Raw genomic sequence first — 22435 nt, 5'->3', positions numbered from 1 at the left:
TTCTCTATGTAAGGCATAGAGGCAGAAGACATTGGCCTTGGAGTCAGACTTGAATGAAGTCCTTGCTTCACCTCGTTTACATCACTAGTGACCTTGGTTACATTGCTTTTCTGACTTTTCACCACTTCAGATATTTCACTCCACTCTCCCCTGGCTTACATGGTTTCCGACAAAGTCCAGGGAAGGTGTTTGTTTTCCTCTAGCTTCTTTCAAGATTCTCTTGCCATCTTTGGTTTTCTGCAGTTTTAAACAGGGTATGCTTGGTGTTCTCTTAACTTCCTGGATCTGTTTTGGTATCTGTCATTCATTTGGGGAAAAGCTTCATTACTACTTCAAATATTTCTTCTGCTCCATCTTTTCATTCTTTTCCTTCTGGTATTCCAATTATGTGTGTTTCACACCTTTTAAAATTGTCCCACAGTGCTTGGATGCTGGGTTGTTTGTTTTTTCATTCTTTTTTCTCTTTACAGTTCAGTTTGCGAAGTTTCTATTGACCTCATCTTCAAGTTCCATCGTTCTTTCCTCAGTCATGTCGAGTCTACTGATGAACCCATAAAAGATATTCTTCTGTTCTATTGCATTGGATTTCTAACATTTCCTTTTGATTTTTTCTTAGCATTTCCATGTCTCTGCTTACACTGCCTGTGTTGTTCTTGCATGTTGCTACTTTTTCCATTCGAGCCCTCAACATATTAATCACAGCTCTTTTTTAAATTCTCCATCTGATCATTCCAAAATATGCATCACAGATCTGAGTTTAGTTCTGACTCTTGCTTCATCTTCAGACTGTGTTTTTGCTTTTAGCATGCCTTGTAATTTTTTGTTGAAAGCCAGACATGATCCATCAAGTAATAGGAATTAAGACGGACAAACAAGAGGCTTTATGTCAATCTACTTAGGAATCGGGCTGTGTTTACTATTTGCTGTTGTTCCAGGTGCCAGATTCCTCTAAGGACTCCTCCTTCACCAGAGTGTTCACCACACACATCTTTCATCTGTGATCCACTATTATTGTGCTACAACTGTGTGATGTGGTGGGAAGGTGGAAGTGAAGAGAAGCATCTATCTCATAACTAAACTTCATTCTTTTAGTGGACCCGTCTATGGCTGTGACCTTCATGACTGTTTTTTCGCTTTTCCTGGCCCCCTCAGATCCACTGGTAAAGTCTCTTTCCTCTGGAGAGCAGGTCTTTGTTATGAGGAATGCACTGAGATTTCAAAATGTTTACTCTCCCCCCTCCCTTGCTGGAACAACATGGGGTCTTTCTGGGCTCTTTACCAGATGACCCAGTAGGGTTCCTGGAAGCAAAACCCAAGGTAGAGGGATTGCCTAGGACTACAGGATCTCAGGGAGTTTCCCACACTTATGGTGGTTCACGCAGCTTCCAGCAATTTGCCAAAATTACCAAGTGCTTCTTCCCATTTATAGTGACAAGACTGATCACTTCCAAGCTCTCATCTGTCGGAGCTGAAACTGGAAGTGTGTTTTACCGATCTAAGCCTCTGTTTCTTCATTTGTAGAAAGAATGTTAACAGAGGCATCTATCACATAGGTTTGTTGGAAGGATTAAATGACCGACTTGATGTAAAAACATTTAGCCCAGGGCCCACTTCAGAGTAAGTGCTCATTAGACTGGGAACTCTTTGAACTGAAGTTCAGAGAAATTAAGTGACACGCCCAAGTAAAATCTGGGGAAAAAAAAAAAGCAGTATTCAAACTCAAGCCAGGTCTTTAGACTCCAAATTTATTGCTGCATTTAAAGAATAAATTACTTTATTACACTCTTCATATCTATAAGATCCATACTAGAGGTTTACAAAAGCATTGTCAAGTACAGGGTGTGGTAAACACATTTTCACAAATGGATAAGAATAATTTACAATTGGCATACAGATTTTAAATTATAAAAACAGTTCAGTGCATTTTAAAGCTTCTGTATAAATGACATTAAAATAATGAGACTTTTGGGGCTCCTGGGTGGCTCGGTCGGTTAAGTGTCCGACTTCGGCTCAGGTCATGATCTCACGGTTTGTGAGTTCAAGCCCCGCATCGGGCTCTGTGCTGACAGCTTGGAGCCTGGAGCCTGCTTTGGATTCTGTGCCTCCTTTTCTCTCTGCCCCTCCGATGCTCATGCTCTCTCTCAGTCTCTCAAAAATAAACATTAAAAATTAAGAATAAAAATAAAAATAAAAAATAATGAGACTTTTAGGGCGCCTGGGTGGCTCAGTTGGCTGAGCGTCCGACTTTGTTTCAGGTCACGATCTCGCGGTTTGTGAGTTCGAGCCCTGCATCGGGCTCTGTGCTGACAGCTTGCAGCCTGGAGCCTGCTTCGGATTCTGTGTCTCCCTCTCTCTCTGCCCCTCACCTGCTCATGCTCTGTCTCTCCCTCTCTCTCAAAAATAAATAAACATTAAAAAAAAATTAAAAAATAGAATAAAATAATGAGACTTTGGGGGAGCCTGGGTGGTTCAGCCGGTCAAGTGTCTGACTTCAGTTCAGGTCATGATTTTGTGGTTTGTGAGTTTGAGCGCCGCATCAGTCTCTGTGCTGACAGTGTGAGGCCTGCTTGGGATTCTCTCTCTCCCTCTCTCTCTCTCTGCCCTTTCCCCACTCGCACACGCACCCTCTCTCTTTCAAAAATGGATAAACATTTAAAAAATAAAATAATGAGACTTTTAAAAATGAATGCCCCTAAAAATCTATCCAACCTGATCTCATCCTATGTTCCCCTGTAATCTTTACCCATTCATGCATATAATTTTTATATGTTGTTTTAAATGGCTAAAGCTCAGTAAGTCAATACATAACAACTTACTTTACACCCCCCCATTTGTTGGACAAGTAGATCTTATTGTATCTTCAAATTTATAAGTAACTTTAAAATCATTATTTGTTTACTTCTCACTTTTTTCCAGAATATATTTCTAAGGACAAATACCCAGGAGTATATTAAAGAGTCAAAGCATGTGGACATCATTTTTTTCTTTAACACGAACTTCCAAATTGCCTTCCCCCCAAAAAAGTACCATTTTTTTTTCATTTTGGATGTACTCAACATTTCCATTTGATCTATTTTAAATTGTGGTGAAACAAACATAAAAAATGAACCGTCTTAACCACTCGGAAGTGTACAGTTCATAGTGCCAGGTACATTCATGTGGTTGTGCAACCAATCTCTAGAACACGCTTCATCTAGCAAAACCTGAACCTCTCTTCCCATTGAATAACGACTTCCCTTTTCTCTAACCTCTGCCAACCACTGTTCAACTTGCTGTTCCTATGAATCAGACGACTCTAGGTACCTCGTATAAGGAGAATACTACAGTACTTCTCTTTTCGTGACTGGCTAAATCCACTTAGCAGAATATCTTCAAGGTTCACCCCTGTGGTACCATGAAGTCACAATGTCTCTCCTGTTTTAAGGACGAACAATATTTCATCATATGCATATACAGCATTCTGTGTATCCATTCACCCACTGATGGACGCCTGAGTCGCTTCCACCTTTCGGCTATTGTGAATAATGCTGCTATGAACACGGGCATACAAATACCTGTTCGAGTTCCTGCTTTCAATTATCTTGGGTAGAAACCCAGATGCAGAGGGGCGCCCGGGGGGCTCAGTCGGTGGAGTGTCTGACTTCGGCTCGGGTCGTGATCTCGTGGTTCGTGAGTTCGAGCCCCACGTCGGGCTCTGCGATAACAGCACAGAACCTGCCTAGGATTCTCTCTCTCCCTTGCTCTCTGCCCCTCCCGCGTGCACGCGTGCGTGCTCTCTCTCTCTCAGAAATAAACATTAAAAAAAGTTTAAACCCAGAGGCAGAGTTGTTTGCTCATATAATAATTCATATCTGAATTTTTGAGGAACTGCCAGACTATTTCCCACAGCAATGGTACCATTTTACATGCCCATCCATAGCCCGTAAGGGGTGCAACTCCCCCCCCCCCCCGCCCTGCGTCACCAACAGCTATTGTTTATCATAGGCGTCCGAATGGGTGTGAAGTGGTGTCTCATTGCCCACTTGCTTTTTACAGCATGTGTTTTCTTGACAAGTTTTTACCGGTCGCCACAAACATCAATTTCAGCCCAGTTTTTCCTCCAAATTGTATTATGAACTAGAGGAAGTATATCAAGTTTCAGTAAGTTCATTTTCTCCTTCCATTCATCTCTACCTAGATTGTTATCTGTCTAAAACGGGGAGAAAACTTATTAAATGGTCCCCCAAAATATGCATGAATGCATCATGTGTGATTGACAACTGGAAAGACTTAGATTTAAGTTTTTCTTCCTCTTGGATTCCATGCCGCACATATACTAAGAGCTACATATTTCCTAGAGGGTGTCCAGCACTTTCCTTCCTATTTATTCAGCATTTCTCTACTGTCAGGCATCACGGTGGGTGCTGGGGATACGAAGATGAGTAAGAAGACACTGTCCCCAACCTAATAACGTTATGAAATGGGTATAATTATTCCTACTTTACATTTGAGGAACCAGAGGCTCCTTAGGTCTAGCATCTTGGCTAAGATCAGACAGAGCTTGGGGAAGCTGGAATCCAAAATTCAGGTCTTACTCCAAAGCTCACTTTTTCTACTACTCCATAGTATACCCTGTACTATCAACAGTTCCTTTTTTTTTTTTTCTTAATGTTTGTTTATTTTTGAGACAATGCGACAAAGTGCAAGCAGCGGAGGGGCAGACAGAGGGAGACACAGAATCCGAAGCAGGTTCCAGGCTCTGAGCTGTCAGCCAGAGCCCAATGCCGGGCTCGAACTCACAAACCGCGACATCATGACCTGAGCCGAAGTTGGACACTTAACCGGCAGAGCCACACAGGCGCCCCTCAACAGTTCCTTTCTTAAAAAGTAATGTCCGATTGTAGTTTGTTTTTTACGTTAGATTTCCAAATGTTGGGTTTTGAAAGGAACAGCACAATACAAGGAAAGAAACAAACAAAAACCTGTAAAACCTCTTCCATTTAGGAGTTGATAGTTGAAGTGAACTTTACCAAGCAATGCAAAGTAATGAGCAAGATTTTAGTACAAAAAATAGTATATTCTAAATTAAAAAAACCCAAAAAACATTTACTTATTTTTGAGAGAGAAAGAGACAGAGCACGAGCAGGGGAGGGGCAGAGAGAGAGGGAGACACAGAATCTGAAGCAGGCTCCAGGCTCCGAGCTGTGAGCACAGAGCCCGACGTGGGGCTTGAACTCACCATCTGTGAGATCATGACCTGAGCTGAAGTCAGACGCTTAACTGACTGAGCCACCCGTGAGCCCCACAAAAATAGTATATCCTAAAGCAAGCTTTTGAGTATCTGAGGCTTACTAAAAAAAACTGACATACCTTCCAAAGCTCCCTAGCCTGCCAAAAGTTAGAGAATTTTACTCCTAAGCACTTTGTTTCCTAGATACAATTCTAATTACAAACAGAAGTTCCTTGCAGTCCTATATAAAATTCTCTAGGAGACAGAAACAGTAAGATTTAAAGATTCAAAGAATCAACAATTGCATTGATTCTCTATTTAAACAAACAAAATAGAAAGAAAAGGAAAAAAATATTCTAGCTGAGAAAACTTGAGTGAAATAGCAGAACTTCAAAAACCGTTTTTGAGGGCACCTAGGTGGCTCAGTCAGTTGAGCATTCAACTTTCGATTTCTGCTCAGGTCATGATCCCAGGGTCCTAGGATCAAGCCCCACGTTGGGCTCTGTGCTGAGCTTGCTTAAGACTCATCCTCTCTCTCCCTCCCTCCCTCAGTCTCTCTCTCTCCTCTCCCCCACCCTTCCGACTGCCCCTCTCCCTCACTCACTCTGCAAAACAATTAATTAATTAATTAACAAATAATAAAATTTTGCTATCCCATTTCAAACATTCTTTCAGTAAAACAAAATTAAGAAATTTCTAGAATTAACTTGATTCTAAAATTTAAATTCCTTTCTTTTTTAGCTAACATAACTATATACATATTTTGATCTAGGACGAAATATATTATGTTAAACCACAAAAATGCTACAACTGAATAGAACGTCAATGTCTATAGTCTTATAGAAAATGCTATAAATAAAACATAATTACCCATCATAGGCAATTTTTGTTACTAGTGTTGTCAGTACTTTTATCAAGATTAATCCCTACATGTTGAAGAGCTGGATACAACATAAATCCAGAAAATTAATCTTCCTTTATAATTAAAAAAGAAAAACACCTCAATTTTTTTTTTATGTTTATTTTTGAAAGACAGAGGGAGGGGGCACACCCACAGGCAGTGGCAGGGCAGAGAGAGAGGGAGACACAGAATCTGAAGCAGGCTCCAGGCTCTGAGCCATCAGAGGCTTAACTGACTGAGTCACCCAGGTGTCCCTAAAAAAACTCAAGATTAAAGATGAACTCTTTAAAATATATGTATGTTTCTACAAAGAGGATTTTTGAGATTGTTGTCTTTGAAAGACAAGCCAGTGAATACTGTGGCTCTCAAAAAGTTTGTTGAGCCAGATGTATTAGAAAGATACTGCTTACCTGTAAGAACGGGGGGGGGGGGGACTAAAAATAGTGTAGGCACATTGGGTATAGATTTTTAGGAAATAGCAAGTAGTGTTTTAGCTGAAACATAAATATCTTTAATTCAAATAATCTGAATTCAATAAGTCCTGAGTTCCTACCATATGCTGAGCACTCTGCATGACACTGAGTTTAACAGAGCAGAAAAAAGTCTCCTTCCTCTCAAAGCTTACAGAGTAATGGATATATCCTCCAAAACTATCCTTTCTTTTGTGTGATTCCATGTCCATCAAGGAACTTCTGAAATATAAATTCACTTTCTGGTTAAAGTATCAACCTACCCCTAATGAATTAATTCATGGAGCTGGAGGTGGGGGGAGGAGAAGAAAAATTAATTCGTCAGGGGTATCTCGTTGGCTCAGTTGGAAGAGCAGGAGACCCTTGATCTTGGGGTCATGAGTTCGAGCCCCACATTGGGTTGCAGAGATTACTTAAATAAACTTAAAAAAATTTATTTTAAATAATTCATTAGTTGTTGGCTTGAGTGAATCCCCAAAGGCTGATCAATTCCGACTAATTGGGGACATGTAATTTCTCAACCTTCAGAACTCAGAATCAAATACGGGACAGGAATCATGTCCCTACAAAGAAGATACTATACGGGGCACCTGGGTGGCTCAGTCAGTTAAGTGGCCAACTTCAGTTCAGATCATGATCTCACGGTTTGTGAGTTTGAGCCCGCGTTGGGCTCTGTGCTAACAGCGTGGAGCCTGGAGCCTGCTTGGGATTCTGGTCTCCCCCTCTCTCTGCCCCTCCCATGCTCATGCTCTGTCTCTCTCTGTCTCCCAATAATAAATAAACGTTAAAAAAAATTAAAAAAAAAAAAAAAGATACTGCCAAATGAGTTGCTAGGTTACCCTCAGGCAATGGACCTTTATTTCATCAGGTCCTCTAAACTGCTATTATAGTTAACTCATAAAATTGTTAAGAATAAAAAATACTATGTAACACTGCTTCTCAAAGTTTACTATGCCTATGGGTCACCTACAGATCTGTTAAAATATAGACTGACTGAGCAGGTCAAGGGCAGAGACGAGAAACACACCAGGTATACAGGCCACTGAGCCCAGCTAACTGTTCTCTCCCCTTTGTGGCTGTCTTATCTCCTTTCTCATCTCACTTTTCTTGGGAGAAAAGATGCTTTTCCTCATATTTGCACCTTCCAAAATCCGAGCCGAATCAGAACACCTTCCAGAAGCATTAAATACATGCCAGCTCAATGAATGACATCCAGCTTTTGTCATTACTTCTGTAGCGATGAACAGAATTGTTTCTTCCTCTGAATTTATTCTACAGAGAAAAGTTATTTCTGAAAACTGAAATATCAGAAAAATCTATTTTTTTAAAAAGTCAAGAATTGTATTCGCAACACGATCCACTGCATTTTCTCATGCTCATTAATCTTAAAGATATATATGTGTGTATATATATATGTGTATATATATATGCATATATATATACACACACACACACATATCCATAGCTAACTTGCTCATTTATCCCCTAATGATTTTTCCATTTTTTTTGTAAATAATTTACTAAACAAAAACAACTAATTTATTTGGTTTCCTGGGGAAGTCTTAAAATTAAAGGGGCCCCTGGCTGGCTCAGTCCAAGGAGCACGGGATTCTTGATCTTGAGGTTGTGAGTTCCCAGCCCCACATCGGGTGCAGAGATTACTAAAATAAATAAATAAACTTAAAAAAATAAAACATCTTAACATGAGTGTTAAAGTAATCATTGCCTTCAGATGGATCTTTCACTTTTAAAGGGGCACAGTAATATTAGAAGGCCATCTTAGGAACGGTAACATCTGTAATACCATCATTCCGACTCTTCAGGCTAGCGGTGCTATAAATAAATCAAATCCTATTCCTATTATCACTAGGTAGATCTTTGGCACGGTTTCCCGTGTTTCCCCGCTGATTTTCTGTGATCACCCAAACGAGACTGGTTTCTTCACTTGTAAACGCACTCGGTCGCCGGCGGAGCCAGGGGACACGTGACGGGGTGTGTCAAGCACTCCAGAGGGGGAACAGGGCTGGAATACTTTTCATCTCTTAAGAGGTTCGCCTCTCCGGTCTCCCGGCTCCTGGCCGCTGCTGTGGCCCCGAGTGCGCCCGCTGGCGCGCACACAGGCTGTTATTTCTGAGCAACCGCGGAGGGTGCCCGAGGATCCGGGCGGCGCTGAAACAACGTCAAGGTCTTGCAGCTCAGCGCGGACGGTCGGGGCTCCGCCAGGGCGCCCGCCCCTCAAAGACCCGGGAGGGTTCTCCCCCCCACCCCCACCCCGCGCCGCGCAGTCGGGCTCGTCCGCCTTCTCTCCTCGAGGCTCTCCCTCCCAGGGCCCTCCCAGGGCCGCGGGGCGCGTGTGCCCGGACTGGCCCCGACGGGCGGGGCGGGCGTTCCGGGGACTGGAGGCGCGGAGGGGGGCCGCCCGTGAGCCCGAGGCCGGCCCCCCCGCGTCCCCCCCCCCCCGCGTCCCCACTGAGGCTGCAAAATGGAGGCGGCGGGCGCGTTCCCGCCGGGCGGGGCTTCGGCGCGGCCCGAAAAGGCCGCCGGATCCGGGCGGCCGGAGCCCGTCGTCGCCCGGGCCGCCGCAGACGCCCGCAGCCCGGCAGCTGCCGGCGTGGCGCCCGCGGCAGCGAGGCCGGGGCGAGGCTGTGGAGGCGGGATGCCGGCGGCCGCGAACAAGGACGCCATTATCGCCCCGGCCTGGCGGAGCCGCGGCCGGGAGCTCGGCGGGGGTGGGGGGGGGGGTGGGGGAGGAGGGGACTGGGCGGGGCCGAGGCGCCGGCGGGGAGGCTGCGGGTGTCGCGAGAGGCGGCCTCCCCCGCGGGCGGGCCGGCGGCCCCCTCCCCTGTCGGCTCTCTCCCGGCAGAGGAGGCTTTGGTGGAGGGCGGCCCACCCAGCCGGGAGCGTCCCAGTGCGGGCCGGGGTCGCGGCGGGCGGCTCTTACCTGGGCCTTCCCTTTCTTTATCGTCCGCCATCTTGTTGCGGAGCCGTCGCCCGGGAGATGCCTGGCGTCACCCTAGGTCGAGGCGTCCTTGCCCCCACCAGCCCCCGCGCGAGTCCAGACCCTGGGGCGGGGGCGTTGGGGGGGGGGGGAGGCTCCGAGCGCGCGCTCCCCCTCCCCCGCGCGCCCCTCTCCCCGCCCCCTGGGGACGAGGGAGGGAGGGAGCCCCGAGCCCTTCGCTCCCTGCTGACCCGTGCGGGGACCTCGCAGACGCGGCTCCCTCCCTCCCGTGTTTGCGCGACGTGGCGCCGCTCGGCCTTTTCCCTGCGGATGTTAACAGGCAGCCGGAGAGCCGGGGGCCGAGCCGTGGCTTCCCGGCGCGGGGGGCAGCGGGCGCAAACTCGGCGCCGTCGGGGCTGCAGCTTCCGACCCCAAACGGGAGGGTGTCCCGGCCCCCGAGTGGTGTCCGCCTTCCTCCTCGACGTGCACGTGAAAATGCCCTCGCTGGTGAAATGTGACGTGACCTCCAGTTAAGATCGCCACGGGAAAGTTTTCAATGCCGCTGCTCTCAAACTTTGATGCCGTAGCCTGATGTTACATTTCTGTCTCCTTTTAAGGATAAGCTCACTATACGAGGACGTTTTCTTTTTAAAATGATTTTTGCATTATCTGGTTCAAATAGGAGATTTTTAAGCTAATCTTGGATGATTTTTAAGTGCATGCTAATTGGAGTGACGTTATGTAAACCTGTATGAACTGTTCACAGTAAATGTTGAGGCCTTCAAAATGCAAGGTACTAGTATCTAATGATTTTCTTAACGTAGTTTTTATGCCCCTTTTATTCTGGTCCTATACTCTCTCAGTGAACCCTAAAGCAAACTAGGCTTAATTAAAATAATTATTTGTTATAGAAGATCTTCAATTGGTGCCACGACCGGCATTCTCTTTGAAATTGATTAGAAACTATCGAATCATCACAAAATGGCTTCTATTAGAAGATAGGGACTTCCATAAAATGGATACAGTTGTTTACAGTAAATTCTCAACACCCCAAAACATGGGGAAGTAACCATTAGCATTCACATATATGTAAATTTCATGGTCGTTAGAGTCTAGTAGTTTGTTTTTAAAGACTCCCTCTCTCTATACAGATAGTGAAGGGCTTTGAAATAAACGTAGGAAAGAAAACCTCAGCTTTGGTCTCAGGTTTCCTTTTCACTATGCCTTTTCACAGGCCGTTTGCAGTTTCTTTTTTCCGGAATGCCTTTCTCTCAAAATTCACCCTCCTGCAAATGCACATTTGCCCCCCCCCCCCCCCGTCCCCCCCAGTTGTCAAGACGTTGAAGGTCACAAACTCCTTGAAGCTTCCTCTGTGGTCCAGGACTCCTAGAGCCTCGTCCATTGATCTGCGATGACTTTGTATATTTACTTGTACTGCGAGCTCTCGAGGACAGGAAACACTTTATTGGTCCACATGTTGGTCCCCGGTGCCTAGAACAATTTGCCAATTTTTGTGACTGAAATAACATATATATTCAAAATTAAGACTGGAATTAGTCCTTTCAGTGACTCAGTAACAAGCAAAGCTTTTGATTATTTAGAATAGTCCAAATCACATTAATCTCTACTTCCCCGAATTCCTACAGCATATTTAAGACAATACGGTTTCTCTAAATTTGGATGAGTAAAGAAGTAACATATTAATTAATGTCTCTCTTCCAATTAATTAGGTTTGAAGACAGAGCCTGACCATATACATCTTTTATATACCCATAGTTTCTCTACGTCACCTAATTTGGGACACATACTAGGAGATTAAAACATACTTTTCAATTGACTAGCTGATTACACGTAAAAGTATCATTATTTTGGAAAGCTCCACAAAGTGGAAAAAAAAATGGTAATCCAAATGACAAAATAGAGGTCTACAATGCCAGTGAGTAATTATCTACACGATGCTACTTGACTGTCCACTTTTCTTTGGTTGTGGAAAACTGACTTCTGATTTTATTACACTTTAAATTCTTTTAAAATGTTATTAACTTGCTTTGGACAATGGCAAACTACAACTGGTCCCCCCCCCCCCACCCCCGGAATATATTTTGTTTTTGAACTATGACTTTGAGTAACTTTGTGATAATACTGTATGTCGCTAGAGCATTCTTTCACTTAAGATTCTCATCGTGATTTTTCATGAGTTTTTCTGAAATTCCTAATTGGAAAATTATTTCTGGCCCCACTCAGATATTATACAATCTTAGGGCTAAATCAGACTATCAGACTGTTAAAAAGCAAGGGCACAGTTCTAGACAATGACAGTTGATTAATTATTCAGTGGGGCCAGATGGATATGTACAGGTTATGTCCTTTTGCATGTTTGAATTTATAGTGAGTTAAATCTGTTTACACAGGCGTTGATTCTATGCCAGTGAGGGACACGGAAGATGTCTGTTCCGTGCCTGTGAGGGACAAAGAAGATGTTTCTTCTGAATACAGTTGACTCAGTTACCTGAGTTGTGTCTGAAATGGAAAGTGTAACTGGTGTGAGTGATGCAAAATCATAGTCAAAACATCTTCACACTATGTCTCCTTTCCTATTCTGGGGATAATTGAAATCTTCTTGGACCAGGAATCATTAAAAAAGCAAAAACTGGATTTTCCTTGGGCACTGCTGTGGACTGACGCGATCCTAGGCAAGTCATTTATTTCATCTCTTTAAGTATTCTTTTTATTATTTCAGAGAAAGAGGGGAACAGGATTTAAAGCGAGCTGTATGCTGACTGCAGAGAGCTCAATGCGTGGCTCACACTCACAAACCATGAGATCATGACCTGAGCTGATGTCGGATGCTCAACCGACGGAGCCATCCAGGCGCCCCTCTTTTATCTCTTTAAAACTCCGTTAACTCAGAAAAGTAGAAATGGCAACGTCCAAACTCCCTATCTTGGAGTTTTCATGAGACCCAACAGATGTAACCAAGAGCTTTCCAAAGCTTAAGAACTTTCGAGGAAATCCACTTTCTTCGAGATAAACCCCCACTTCCGTGAAGGAAGGAACGCTTTGAGGTCAAACTCCCAACTTCTTTCCTGAGATTCAGCTTCCACTGGGAGAGTTTGCTTTTCCAGTGGGAGCTACACAACAGGAGGGGGTCTGATCCAGGCCTCACACTCTTCACTAGAGTATGTGGTGACTGCTCCCCGCATGCCGTCTGCAGTCTCCGTGATAGAGCTTAGCATCTTCCGTTTGTGGCCCCTTCCTGATTTCCACCCTGCCATTTTTAAACCTTCCCAAGCAGAAGTGGCTTTAAGCATATCCAGATGCCTTGAACGCTAAGACCCAGGAAATGACCGGGAGGCAGTTACTTCTCTGGTTTGTCTAATTCCCATTTCCTAAAGAAAGTTATTACCCTTCCGTGGATGGTTAACATCAAGAATGTTCTCCCTGGGCCACCTGGCTGGCTCAGTTGGTAGAGCGTGTGACTCTTGATCTTGAGATCATGAGTTCGAGCCCCACGTTGGGGTGTAGAGATTAGTGGAAGGAAGGAAGGAAGGAAGGAAGGAAGGAAGGAAGGAAGGAAGGAAGGAAGGAAGGAAGGAAAGGAGGCAGGGAGGAAGGAAAGAAAGGACAGAAGAAAGCTCAGCCCCTTCAAGATACCTTCCCTACCTACCCCTGGTATCTCCAAATGAAAACCTTATCAGAATACAACAGAATAACGGTTTGGTTTCATTTCAGTTACGGCAATAGAAATAACCCTTCTGGATACTGTGTATACATTATCTCTTTTCATCCTTATGAGGCTGATACTGGCATCCCCGTTGTACAGATGAGAAAGCCACATCTTCACATTAATGGCCTGCTTCAGTCGGTAAGAGGAATCTAGTTGTGATCCCAGAGCCCCTGTGCTATTCTGCTTCTTCATTAAATACGTATTATTGTGACATCCTGTTTAGTAACCTGAGTATTTGGAGAAGAATGTTAAGGGCAAATATTCTGGGCAGAATTAGTCACCTTCCTCCCCCACTTTTTTTTTTTTATTTTAATACCGCTTCAAAACATCAACCAAAGCAACTGACAGAGACTCCTGGGGACTCTAAGGGAACCAGATAATGGCATGCTTGCCTGGACAGACTTAAAAGTCTTAGTTTAGCGTTCAGAGGGCAGGAGATGAGGCAAAATTCGCTCTTCCCCACCCATGACTCCTCTTTTCTGCCCACCTTCCTGCAGATTGAGATTCAGGCCCCTGGGAAATGGAGGATTGCATGAAATTCTTGGCCCCGGACAAGACCGTTTTCAGTGCCAGAGCCCCTTCGGGCTTTTCAGGGAGACCCAGGGCAGGAAGCCGGGACTATAGCACTTGTGTGCAGCTTGAAAGTAAATGTTACGTGAAACTGCAGTTCTTGAAGCATCTAGGAAAATCACACTCTTGGCCGTATTTTTCTCAAAAGCACATGTTTCTTTCTGTTTCACTTGAAAACACACATTGACACAGCAAGTCACTGTTTAATTCATTTCCTGCCCTAAGTACCACTTTCCAGGGACTCTCAGCATGAAGTAACTTTTGGTGAGTCTCTGTTCTTCCTTCATCGAAAATCAGACCTGAGAGGTGAAGGGGGAAGCTGACCCAGAGATTCGATAAAATGTTTTATGATCGCTCATATAACCTCTCCCCAACCCCCACCCCCACAAAGTGTGAAAATAGAGAAAAAGTGTAGAATTGTGCTGGTGATTGACTCCGGAATGATTTTTTTAGTTCCAGATCCAAAAATAAATCTTTGAAAATTAAGTTTCGTTTATGTTAGCATTCGCATAAGGAGATAGTGCCGAATAGAAGATTCAAGCAAATAGGAGATAAATGGACCCACTGCCCTTTAGCGACATGACTTTGGCCACGTTATTTCTTCTCTGGAACCTCAGTTTCTCCCACCTGAGGCTACGTGGAGGTTAGATGGACATGAGATGGGTTGACCAGTTGGGACATGAAGCCACATATACCGCTCCCTTACTTCTGGCCTGATTTAATGTCTTTAGACTGTGGCCATGTGACTCCTCAATGGCTCCAGGACCAGTTGTGAGATTATTTGGTTCACTTACTGTGTTCTAGGACCTATGCCGAGCAGTTCACATGCACTATCTTGCTTCGCATCACAATATCCCTGAAAGATGGCTACTATATTAAAGATGACGACACCAAGGGTGAAGATCCCCAAATGGTTTTTCTAAGAGGAGAAGTAGCTTTTCTACAGTTGAACCCTAAAGGCTGTCCTGAGGTTCTGCCTCAGAATCTCACTCTGGATTTTTCATTTCTTCCCTCTGCTGTGTCCCAAGGACTGGCCTGCTCTCCTCCCTCTTGAAGGAGGCATCGTCCACCCATGGGGTGAGGAGAGGTGTTGTGAAGGCGGCTGGAGCATCCCCATCTCTCTGATGCCACCTTCCTTGTTAACCTTCAGTACAATCATGTAAACTGGGTTTGTTTTTAGTTTCAAGAATTTCACTGCTGACGTATGAGGAAAGAGATGGGATAATAAAATTAACAAATGGGGTTATTATACACATCCTGGAATCCTAGAAATTTTTTAGAGGCATGATTCCTGGTTCGTAAAGTTCTTGACTCTCTCTGAGATGGTAAGAGGGTGGTTCCTGGCCCATGTAGTGCTTCCTTCACTGTACCATTTCAAAACCACCGCGACTATAATGAAATTTCCTTCCCAGAGTTTGCACAGATTAATGACAGTCCACATGGCTCTTACAGGACAAAAGAAAACTAGCCTAAGGGATAAATGCATAGTTCTAGATCTATGTATATGTGGATTTTTTTTAATTGCTGTATATAGTACTGATGAGGGACCATAAGGGAAGCTGAAGGCCAAGGACAAGCTAACACATGCCCCCCCCCCCCCCCCGCCCATCCCCATCCCACATGGGATATATGTGAGATTCCTCAGGCACTCCTGGCTGCCCAAGAACAAAGGAAAGGGCAGAAAACAAATAGTTAAACAGAGTCTCCATCAGTTTACAAATATCTCATCGATAGCCTAATCTCCAGGAACTGCTTACGGTCTTACTGGTACTGCTTTGCCAGAGGGAAAAACAACCTTACCTTGACAATAGCTAGGCCTCCAGTAATCTGTAAATCCTCTTTAGCATGTGGAAATCCCTTTAAGAAACTTCCTCTTGACTTTACCTCCCCCACCTCCACAGTATATAAGCAGTCACTGTGCACAACCCCAGGGCAGCTCTTCCTGCCCACGCTTTTTTTTTGCACCAAAGACGTCTTGAAGAATTCTTTCTTGGCTGTTGGCTCTGAACCCCCACCAACACCCCAAAACCCCATCAGTATTATTATCTTGTATTGAAGACAATTACAATACCATTTGTAGCCTTAGAATTGGAAAACATGGCTCCACGCTGTGCCTCCTGGTTGACTCTATAGGCCTGGCCTATGATGATGGCCACTTAGTAAAATGCCTGCAAAAAACAATCAGTTGAGACTCAATATTCTTGTGAATTGGAAGCTAACTCCTTGATACAATCCTACATTACCTAGTAACTCCCCCAGAACAGGGATTTGCAACCCCACCCCCACCAGAGAATATTGCTAAGCAAAATGGTACAAACCTAAGAATCTCCAGTTTTGCTGGGGTTTTCTTTACACGCTCCTTTTTTCCTCCTTTCTATTTTCAAGAAAGTAAGGGAAGGGGCACCTGGGTGGCTCAGTCGGTGAAGCGTCCGACTTCAGCTCAGGTCACGATCTCGCGGTTCATGAGTTCGAGCCCCGCATCGGGCTCTGTGCTGACAGCTCGGAGCCTGGAGCCCGCTTTGGAATCTGTGACTCCCTCTCTCTCTGCCCCTCCCCTGCTAATGCTCTGTCTCTGTCGCTCAAAAAATAAGTAAACGTTAAAAAATTTAAAAAGAAAGTAAGGGAAGGTGTGAGACTGAGAGTGAGTGGTGGCGGCTGGAGAGAGGTTAGGAAGGAAGTTATTTTTAGGAAGGCTTGGGTGGGAACGAAAACTGGGTGAGTGGAGGCAGGGACAGCGCAGCCAGGGCACGGCTTGCTCGCCTGGAAAGGGTCGACCAGTTCCCTAGAACCTCCCATTTCTTCTCACATTCTCATAATCCTTCCTCAGCAAGTCAGAAGAGGAAGTCAGCCCCATGCCTGGAGGGGAGGGGGGGTGGCAGGAAGGCACTGTCTTGTGCAAGTTACCCGCCCCCTGCGTTCTTACAGGAGGAAGATTCGCTCACTATAGAAAATATAGGTGTGCAGGACAATCTGTTAGGCACCATAGGTATTTCACAAACATGACAGCTGATAGCTGCTCTCTATTTGCTGAGATAGCTTTTGAGCTGGTCTTTTTTTTTTGGTTTGCGTTTTTTTTGTTTGTCTTCTGTTTTTGTTTTTGTTTTGGTCCCACGTTTCCTAAGTTAGTGACCCACAAAACAGCTTTCCCCTTCAAAACAAACCTTACCGTGTCTGTAGTGGTTTTTTATTTGTAACGTGTGACCAGTTCTCAGTTATCCAGAATACCATAGAAGTATGGCATTGGGAGAGAGAGGGAAAAAAAGATGTCATTGGGTTAGACCAACGGTGTCCTTCTCTAGGAGGTAAGAGGTAGGTTATATCTCCACGTGAAGATCAAGAGATTGTGAATTTAACTTGACTAAATCTATTTACTAGATTGTTTTATTTCAGTGCCTTGAATGGGTCTTTAAGGCCTTTGAATCCATTGACCTTTAACTGAATATTAACTAGAAACTTAATACTAATCATAAATAGCTCTCTCACAGGGGAGAGAGTTTTGTGTTATATTTGTTCTACCTAATCATAAAACAATGCAAAAAAAAAAAAAAAGACAAAACCAAGAATGTAATAAATACTTTTAAAATTAATGTCCACAAACATAGAACCCTCCCTGAATCCTAAGCAACTCTGTACAGAATGAAAGCTTATGTGTATCTCTTTTTAATGCCCTTCTCTTTTAAATGTGAGCGCCCAAAGACTGGGACCCTGTCTTTCGTTATGTTAATTATTTTTTTTAAATGATCACTTGAACAATGAGCAGCACAGTGAGAGAACCAAAGGTCTATCATCCTGAATCTTCTTTCTCCTTTTCTCTTTCTCCTTTTCTCTGATGTTATTTAGAAATCTCTACCGCTGGCGTTGCTGTGGAATATTTATTAGACCTCTGTGCCTCCACATCTTTAACATGGGTATGACATCTTTACCACTTGATTATACTTATGCTTTGAAATCTTAGGCTGATAACCATGATCTTTTCCGTTAAGAATCACTTATCTAGGGACACTTGGGTGGCTCAGATGGTTAAGCATCCGACTCTTGGTTTCAGCTCAGGTCACGATCTCATGGTTGGCAAGTTCCAATCTCACGGTCCAATCTCATGGTCAGCGTCGTCGGGCTCTGAGCTGACAGCGTAGAGCCTGCTTGGAATCCTCTCTCCCTCTCTCCCCGCCCCTCCCCCACTCTCACTGGTTCCCGATCTCTTTTTCTTTCCCTTTCTCTCTCAAAATGAACACTAAAAATTTTTTTATTAAAAACAATCACTTATCTGGTAACAACACAGATAGAATTTAGGATCAGACGTCGATAACATTAAAGGCAAATTTCATATCCAGTCCAGGGTCTACACATCTATATGCCATAGAAGTCTGTCTGTACTCTTGTCCGTCCAGCCTTGGGCTATCCTAGCAATGAAAGCTTCTTCAACGTCCATAACAAAACCCTACTACTAAAATATAGTGGACAAAAATAGTATCAGCCACATATAATCCCAGTTTTAAATAGGACTAAGTAAACCTCAGTAGCATTCTTCATTTGTTTTCATTAATAGACTTTATTTTTTAGAGCAAAAAAAAAAAAAAATAAGCAAAACGTAGAGTTCCCATGTACTGTACCTCTTTTCGGCTCCTCCGCCATTTCCCCCATTATTATTTTTGTTAATATGTATTTATTTTGACAGAGAGAGAGTGCACGAGAGCACAAGGGCAAGCAGGGGAGGGGCAGTGGGGAGAGAGAATCCCAAGCAGGCTCCGCACTCATCATGGAGTCCGATTGGAGGTTCAAGCTCACGAACCATGAGATCATAACCTTAGCCAAGATCAAGAGTCAGTCCCTTAACCAGCTGAGCCAGCCAGGTGCCCCCATTTCCCTCATTATTAACATGTTCTATTCGTGTAATCCTATTCTTTTTATTTTATTATGTTTTAAAAATTAGAGACGATGATTGCTTTGGCAAATAAGAACGTAAGGATTCTAGTGATCTGAAGCAATTGGCTTATTAACTGCTTGTTAGCTACCGACAGAGGAAGTACTTTCATACCATTTACACCTAGAAGAAAATCCTTTTATTTGGTAGAAATTCCCATGTTTAAATAGCTAATCAGCTAGTTGGGGTACACTTTGCAAACAAACATGATGAGGAAAGCACTAAACTTGTAACATTAAGGTATAGACCAAGGTTCTACTCTTAACCTTCCCCTGGGCCAGTGGGCTTGGCCAAATCTCTTAACCTCTGTGGAACTGTGTTGGATTAGAGAAGCCAAAAGAGGCCTTTCAAATCCAATTTTTCATTAATTTATTAACCCCCTGTTCCCCAAATGAGTGGTAGACTATTTCAGGTGGCTCAAAAAATTTTTTTTTAATTTACATAGATGGGTTTTTAAAACGTGTACTTAAAATCTAGTGCCTCGGGGTGCCTGGGTGGCTCTGTTGATTAAGCCTCCGACTCTTGATTTCAGCTCAGGTCATGATCCCCATGTCGTGAGACCGAGCCCTTCATTGGGCTCTGTGTTGACAATGCGGAGCCTGACTTTAGATTCTGTCTCTCCCTCCGCCCACCCCACCGTGTTTACACTCCTTCTTTCTCAAAAATAAATATATAAACATTGGGGTGCCTGGGTGGCTCAGTCGGTTGAGCATCCGACTTCGGCTCAGGTCATGATCTCGCGGTCTGTGAGTTCAAGCCCCGCATAGGGCTCTGTGCTGACAGCTTGGAACCTGGAGCCTGCTTCCGATTCTGTGTCTCCCTCTCTCTCTGCCCCCCCCCCCCCACTCATTCTCTGTGTCTCTCTTTCTGTCAAAAATAAATAAACATTTTAAAATATATACATATATATAAACATTAAAAAATAAAAGTAAGGGGCCCCTGGGTGGCTCAGTCAGTTGGGCGTCCGACTTCGGCTCGGGTCACGATCTCATGGTCCGTGAGTTCGAGCCCCGCGTCGGGCCCTGTGCTGACAGCTCGGAGCCTGGAGCCTGCTTCGGATTCTGTGTCTCCCTCTCTCTCTCTGCTCCTCCCCCGTTCATGCTCTGTCTGTCTCTGTCTCAAAAATAAATAAACATTTAAAAAATAAAAGTAAAAAAATAAAATCTAGTACCTCAAACCCATGATTTCAGAAATACTGCTTAAGATGAAACTACATTTTGAAAATTATTCAATGTATGTCAAGTTAAAGAAAATATGATCTACTTGTACAAGTAACAAGGATATGACAAAAACCAGACGTGAAAAGTAACTGAATAAAGTTTGGGAACGCTGGATTAATCAATGAACTAATCCATTCAAAAAACTGTGTCAAACACAGCCTTGTCCCTGAACTCTTCTTTGTAATTTGTATCCTCTAGATAATTTGGCTCAATTAATGAACAGGTAGTTCAGAACTAACAGGGGGAAAACAGTGCAATAAGAAAGGTACTATATTAGAGAAATGCCCCGGGGTGAGGGAGCACTGAACAGAGCAATTAAATGTAATTCCAAAACACCTCCAACATTTCTGGAAATTAGACAAAGTCTACAGGGCGAGTCTGTGAATAGAGAGAAGGGCTGATTAAACCTATCTTCAAGTTTTTCAGGCCATAACCATTTCCTCGTATTATACGGCAAGTAATTTGGTGTATTAGCTGCAAAGCCATCCCGGTGTTTGAGTTAAGGCATGGCTTTCTCAAGGAAAATGCTGTCATGGTCTAATGGCAGACAGCACCGTCTCCCATGGCACCAACGGAACGGGTCTTCCCTTTGGAAGGAGAGGGAACATTTGACTCTCATTTTTACATGGAGTTTTCTTTCCTCACATCAAGCATCCAAATCATGTGGCTCTTTCTTCAATCTACACGGGGAACATAGAAGTCCAAAAAGACTAATGCATGTTATTAATCTTTGTAACCCGCATACCTTTGCCCAATGTCTGAAACAAATACTTGCTGGTTAGTTACGAATCTAGGTAAGTTATGAATAAACCAAGATCTGCTTCTGCTAAGGGCACACTGAAGACACCAATCATTTCAGGGCCCCTGGGTGGCTCAGTCAGTTAAGCGTCTGACTCTTGATTTTGGCTCAGGTCATGATCTCATGGTCTTGAGATCGAGCCCCATGTCGGGCTCCATGCTAAGCTTGAGCCTGCTTGGGATCCTCTCTTTTCCTCTCTCTCTCTGCCCCTCCCCAGCTCGTGCACCCACACACACTCTGTCTCAGAAATAAACAAGTTTATTTATTTTTGAGAGAGAGCACAAGAAGGGAAGGGGCAATGGGAGAGGGAGAGACAGAATCTGAAACAGGCTTCAGGCTCTGAGCTGTCAGCACAGAGGCCGACGCGGGGCTCGAACTCATGAACTGTGAGATCGTGACCTGATCCGAAGTCAGATCAGATTAACGGACTGAGCCACCCAGGAGCCCCAATAAACATTTTTTAAAGAAGATAGCATCATTTCAGGGTGCCTGAGCAGCTCAGTCGGTTGAGCATCCAACCTCAGCTCGGGTCACAATCTCACAGTTCATGCGTTGGAGCCCCACGTCGGGCTCTGTGCTGACAGCTCAGAGCCTGGAACCTGCTTCAGATTCTGTCTCTGTCTCTCTGCCCCTTCCCTGCTCACGCTCTCTCTCTCTCTCTCTCTCAAATATAAATAAACATTAAAAAAAATTAAAGAAGATAACAATCATTTCAAATTTTTTCATTTTTTTTTTTTAGAGTTTCCATGTCCTACGCATATATATCAGAATGCAGAGAATTTTTTTCTCCACCAGGAGTTACGTGACAGTGCTGTAGCCCGTAGCCCCTTCAGAGAGCTGGCAGGAGGCATCTCATTTGAATAACTGTTTCTGTGGTGTGAAAATCTTGCCACTGAAGATATCTGCTATTTCAGGCAATGTCCTGTATTCCCAGTTTCATCCAATAGCCTGCTATTTAAGTTTGGATAGTCTTTATTGATGAATGTTTATCGCTTCTTAGGCCAAAAAGTGAAATCTTCTTTTTTTTTTTTCCTTTAGCTCTTGGGGGAAAAAAATCCGTCCTTGATTGTAGTAATCGGCTTATCTTCGGTACTTAGTAATATCTATCTGCTCTGTTACTTTTTGTAAAATAATAACTAATATTGCAAGTCCTATGTGCTCAGCCTGAAATTATATATAGGACTTTAACCCTCACAATGACCCTATGAGGTATGCACCTGTGATTATTCATTCCCTCTTGACACTCTAAGGAACTGTGACCTGGAGAAGTGAGATTCCTTACCCAAAGACGTAAAGTTGACCAAAGTGAGTTACGAACTCAGGTAGTCTGACTCCGAAACCTATAGTATTAGCCGCTCTCCTATGTTTTTGTCCCCAGTTGTCCTTTTTTGCATCATGTTTTACAAATAAACCTCTTTCAGACTTCTTTTAAGGAAAGCAGTTATTGTTCCTTAATTCACAAAGCAATAGTATGATATGTCCTTCTGTAAATTTTTTTCCATTCTTTACATGGTACCCCCCAAAAAAGACATCTCTCAAATGTATCTTTGCATCTGATTTTTTATGGTACAGGTTGCTCAATGTGACGTTCTATTTCAAGTTATAATACACAGCCAGCTGTCATTCTCTTTTTGCCGTTCATGAAATAAGATTATGTGACTTAGGGACACATGGTTTGTG

General features: G+C 43.8%; 2 protein-coding genes across 4 annotated transcripts in view; one reads left to right on the top strand and one right to left on the bottom strand.

The window, feature by feature from the left end:
• Nucleotides 1-9662, bottom strand: part of EFCAB2 (EF-hand calcium binding domain 2) — a 120950-nt gene extending 111288 nt beyond the window's left edge. The window contains exon 1 of the mRNA XM_027046449.2: nucleotides 9522-9662. Coding sequence (XP_026902250.1) covers nucleotides 9522-9552 — 31 coding nt within the window. The 5' untranslated portion in view covers nucleotides 9553-9662. The remainder of the gene's footprint in view (nucleotides 1-9521) is intronic.
• LOC106968612 (translation initiation factor IF-2-like) lies at nucleotides 8533-22192 on the top strand. Of its 3 annotated transcripts, XM_053209755.1 has the most exons (4): nucleotides 8533-10311; nucleotides 11930-12052; nucleotides 13251-13383; nucleotides 14620-15068. In XM_053209755.1, the coding sequence occupies exon 1, from the start codon at nucleotides 9063-9065 to the stop codon at nucleotides 10050-10052; it is 990 nt and encodes a 329-aa protein (XP_053065730.1). In that variant the 5' UTR covers nucleotides 8533-9062; the 3' UTR covers nucleotides 10053-10311; nucleotides 11930-12052; nucleotides 13251-13383; nucleotides 14620-15068. The 3 variants fall into 3 exon arrangements, with proteins under 3 accessions (XP_053065730.1, XP_053065729.1, XP_053065727.1); XM_053209754.1 differs by lacking the exon at nucleotides 14620-15068 and adding an exon at nucleotides 21495-22192 and having other exon boundaries at nucleotides 8533-12052; XM_053209752.1 differs by having other exon boundaries at nucleotides 8533-12052.
• The last annotated feature ends 243 nt before the right edge of the window (nucleotides 22193-22435 follow it).

This window comes from Acinonyx jubatus, chromosome E4 (assembly GCF_027475565.1).
Source record: "Acinonyx jubatus isolate Ajub_Pintada_27869175 chromosome E4, VMU_Ajub_asm_v1.0, whole genome shotgun sequence".
Taxonomy (NCBI): Eukaryota; Metazoa; Chordata; class Mammalia; order Carnivora; family Felidae; genus Acinonyx; species Acinonyx jubatus.
This window is presented reverse-complemented; position numbering and strand designations above follow the sequence as displayed.